This window comes from Mchenga conophoros, linkage group LG16 (genome assembly GCF_057382185.1).
Source record: "Mchenga conophoros isolate Kocher_MC1m ecotype Shallow Benthic linkage group LG16, M_conophoros_male_GT1.1, whole genome shotgun sequence".
Classification (NCBI taxonomy): Eukaryota; Metazoa; Chordata; class Actinopteri; order Cichliformes; family Cichlidae; genus Mchenga; species Mchenga conophoros.
Window position 1 is genome coordinate 40,313,932 of NC_140541.1, and position 3,198 is coordinate 40,317,129.

At 36.8% G+C, this 3,198-nt stretch overlaps 1 protein-coding gene across 1 annotated transcript; it reads right to left on the reverse strand.

The window, feature by feature from the left end:
• Positions 1 to 282: 282 nt before the first annotated feature.
• Positions 283 to 2,552, reverse strand: LOC146557358 (uncharacterized). Its single transcript, XM_085250559.1, has 5 exons — positions 2,502 to 2,552; positions 2,146 to 2,214; positions 1,891 to 2,037; positions 1,236 to 1,415; positions 283 to 291 (listed from the first exon to the last, which is right to left on the reverse strand). The coding sequence occupies exons 1-5, from the start codon at positions 2,550 to 2,552 to the stop codon at positions 283 to 285; spliced, it is 456 nt and encodes a 151-aa protein (XP_085106685.1).
• Positions 2,553 to 3,198: the final 646 nt, after the last annotated feature.

A 3,198-nucleotide genomic window follows, 5' to 3' on the forward strand; every position in this document is an offset into this window, starting at 1 on the left:
TCTTCTAAGTTATTGCATTTCTGATAAGTTATTACATTTTTGCTAACTTGATGTTGTTCTGCAAAGTTATTAAAATTTCAACAACTTTTTAAACACTGACTTTGATTTCTTCAGCTTCTTCAGCTATTTTCAACTATTTTCAGCAGACAGCTTCAGCTTTACAGCATGCACACTGCATTTTCGCAGGAAATGCAAATTTTTCTAGTATAGATTTGTTTAACTGACTGAAGCAATGACAACAGTCTTCTCCTGAACACCAACACCAAGGAGGTGGTAAAGAGTTCACCAGACCTAAAAACAAAACAAAACAATGCAGGACAGTCTGCAAAGATGTTGAGTCAGTCAGACATCGTGCAGAGCAGATGAGGAAGAAGTTGTAATCTAAAATGGAGAACAATAAATACAGCCACCTAAGCATCCTCACAGGACAAGATGAACTGCAGTGAGAGGGTCATCTTACTGCACTGCAGCACTCAGAGGTTCAGGACGGTCTTTATCCCCATTGCCATGAGGCTTTTTAAAAGAAACTACTCACATGTTCTTCTCACATTTATTTCTTTTACTCTAATAAACACTGGTAGTAATCATATGAATTCTGAGCTAAATGGACTTGCCCTGATAGGCTTCAGCCAGCACAGAAGCTAATACACCACAACACTTAGGGAAACTGAAACTGACTGTTATTAATGTTTTCAAACTGTTTAAGAAAAACATATATAATCTTTCAGCCTTCTAAAAAACACACATAAAAACAGTATTATATGATGTTGAACATACAGATAGGCAGTTGTTGGCCTACAGGAGTGTTCTTTATCGAAGGTTTTAAGTGCTTAAAAAGTCTGTTAAGCTCTGTACAGAGCATGCAATGTAACTGTACATTAGAGAGTGTTTTATAAACCATGTCTTCTGTTTCATTTAATAAACATGAGACTGCTTTATGCATTTTCAGCTATTTATTAGATTTTATCAGATTAAAAAACACTTAGCATAAGAATGCAGTTGAAACTATAACTTTTAAATATTGTTTAAATGAATGAACATAGCAACTTGAACATTTTTAAAAATACAAACAAAACAAATGAACTATATTTATATATATAGATCTATATATATATATATACATATCTATATCTATATCTATATCTATATCTATATATATATCTATATATATCTATATCTATATATATTTATTCTGGTTTTTTTATGTGTACTATTTGTTTTCCTTTGATTTTTACAGTAAAAGTGATCCTGTGCTTCTCAAACTCCTCCTCGTAGGGCTTCCACATCTCCTCTTCAATGAAGAGGGTTTCTCCAGTTAGAAGGAGAACTTGCAGCTGGGTGGACTGCAGTGCACTGCACTGCTCTGCAGTGTCCACACCAACTACAGTTACTTGAGTACTTTCATCTTCCTTTGTCTGTCAATACACAAAAAGCATATATTTAATATGGTAATCACGTCTTGATGCATGCTCAATGATCCATGTAAGTAAATCCCAAAAGGATGATTCTGTTCATCTGGACGTAGCATTTTCAAGTGGGAGAAATGTTTTGTCACTCATCCAGGTGACTTCTTCAGTCTGTTTTACCCAATCTTTTAAACAGTACATTGCATAATGACTGAAACTAGCCCACTGAAGAAGCAATAGGCTGGGAGGTCAGTTAATTGGTCAGTAATATACAAATTGTCACGGGCACTGATCAAAGACCACAGAAACCTGCAGTCCGCTGAGACTGAAGAAGTCACTTGGATGAGTGATGAAACATTTCTCCCACTTGAAAATGCTACGTCCAGATGAACAGAGTCAATCTTTTGGACCACCTATAATTCTAAACATTTTGGCAAATGACATTGCTATTACATGTTGGTACAAACATATGGCTTCTTCATACCTCAGTCTTTGTATGGGAAGTTGACTGGAGCTGTACTCCATAGGCGGAGCGGTGCACTTTCACATGGGAGATCTTTACCTGATCTCCCACACGAACGTCAACAATTGACGCCTCCCTCCACAAGGAGACAGTCATGGTATGTCCATCCTGAAATCACAAAAATGACAGAATGAAACATTTATTCATTAACTAATGGAAATCTCAAATATGCCTATTTTCACCATTTTCAATATTACACTTTAGTTGCACCATTACCTGTTTTAGCTGGAGAGTGCGTATTGGCACCAGTTGTTTGCCTGAGCAAACTGTCCTCACTGCCGAACACTGAAAATTCAATTAAAATATAATGTCAGTTATAGTGATTGCATAAATCTGTGTGTGTACATCTAGGTGCTACTTTCTTGACTTACTACATCTATTATTTTATTATTGTTGTTAATGATAAATCTACAACCATTTACAAAATAATAGTGGTTGATCTTGTTCTCACAATTTTGTGTTTGTTTGACAAGAACAATAAAATTATTATTTTTACTTTTAAAGACAAAAAAGTAATGGTTTCTTTGAAAACCTGAAGCAATATCAATTCTGATGGAACCACAAATATTTACCTCCACAACCTCCCCTTCCACTGTCATGAGCCCTCCAGATGTTGGGCTCATCTTTAGTGGTGTTGCTGGGGAAGGTGGATTAAGCAGCTCCTCCGCCTTTATGATGAGGGCCTCCGAGACTGCCAGGGCAGGAGCTTTAAAGAACTGTGTCCTCGCAGTGATATTGATGAGATAAGGGGGAGCTTGGCCCCTCAGCTCATGTCCCCTCATCATGTAGGACATGTCCTGTTTTACTTTGGAGGAGAACTCTTCAAACAAGGTGATCTTCAGCACTGTTTCACCGTCTGTGATTGCTGCCACTTTATTTTTTTTTGTTGACAGTGCTTTGACCTCTCCATCCTCAGTAACCCAGCTGATCACCTGATAAATACATAAATAAAGAAATGTATTTCTATGATCTTACTCCATAGTCACGTTCATACATGTGAAAGTCTACATCATATGATTGTTGGGTTTTTCTCTGTATTTATTATTGTACGATCTACTGTACAATATAAAGCGCCTTAAAGCGACTGTTGTGATTTGATGCTATATAAATAAAATTGAATTGAATCACCTTTAGCTGGTCACAACATTTCAACACCCGGATATGAATGGGTGGGGGCCGGAAATACGGCGTCTCAGGCCGGTTGTCAGTCAGTTTCCTTAAGGCCATTCTGAAAATAAAAAAAGCAAAATAAACACATTAACAGGTTCA

Coding starts and splice junctions, on each gene's coding strand:
- LOC146557358 (XM_085250559.1), bottom strand. CDS start 2,552: ATGAGCCCAACATCTGGAGGGCTCATGACAGTGGAAGGGGAGGTTGTG. Junction 2,215..2,501: donor TGGAAGGGGAGGTTGTGGAG/GTAAATATTTGT, acceptor TTGAATTTTCAG/TGTTCGGCAGTGAGGACAGT. Junction 2,038..2,145: donor GCACTCTCCAGCTAAAACAG/GTAATGGTGCAA, acceptor TTGTGATTTCAG/GATGGACATACCATGACTGT.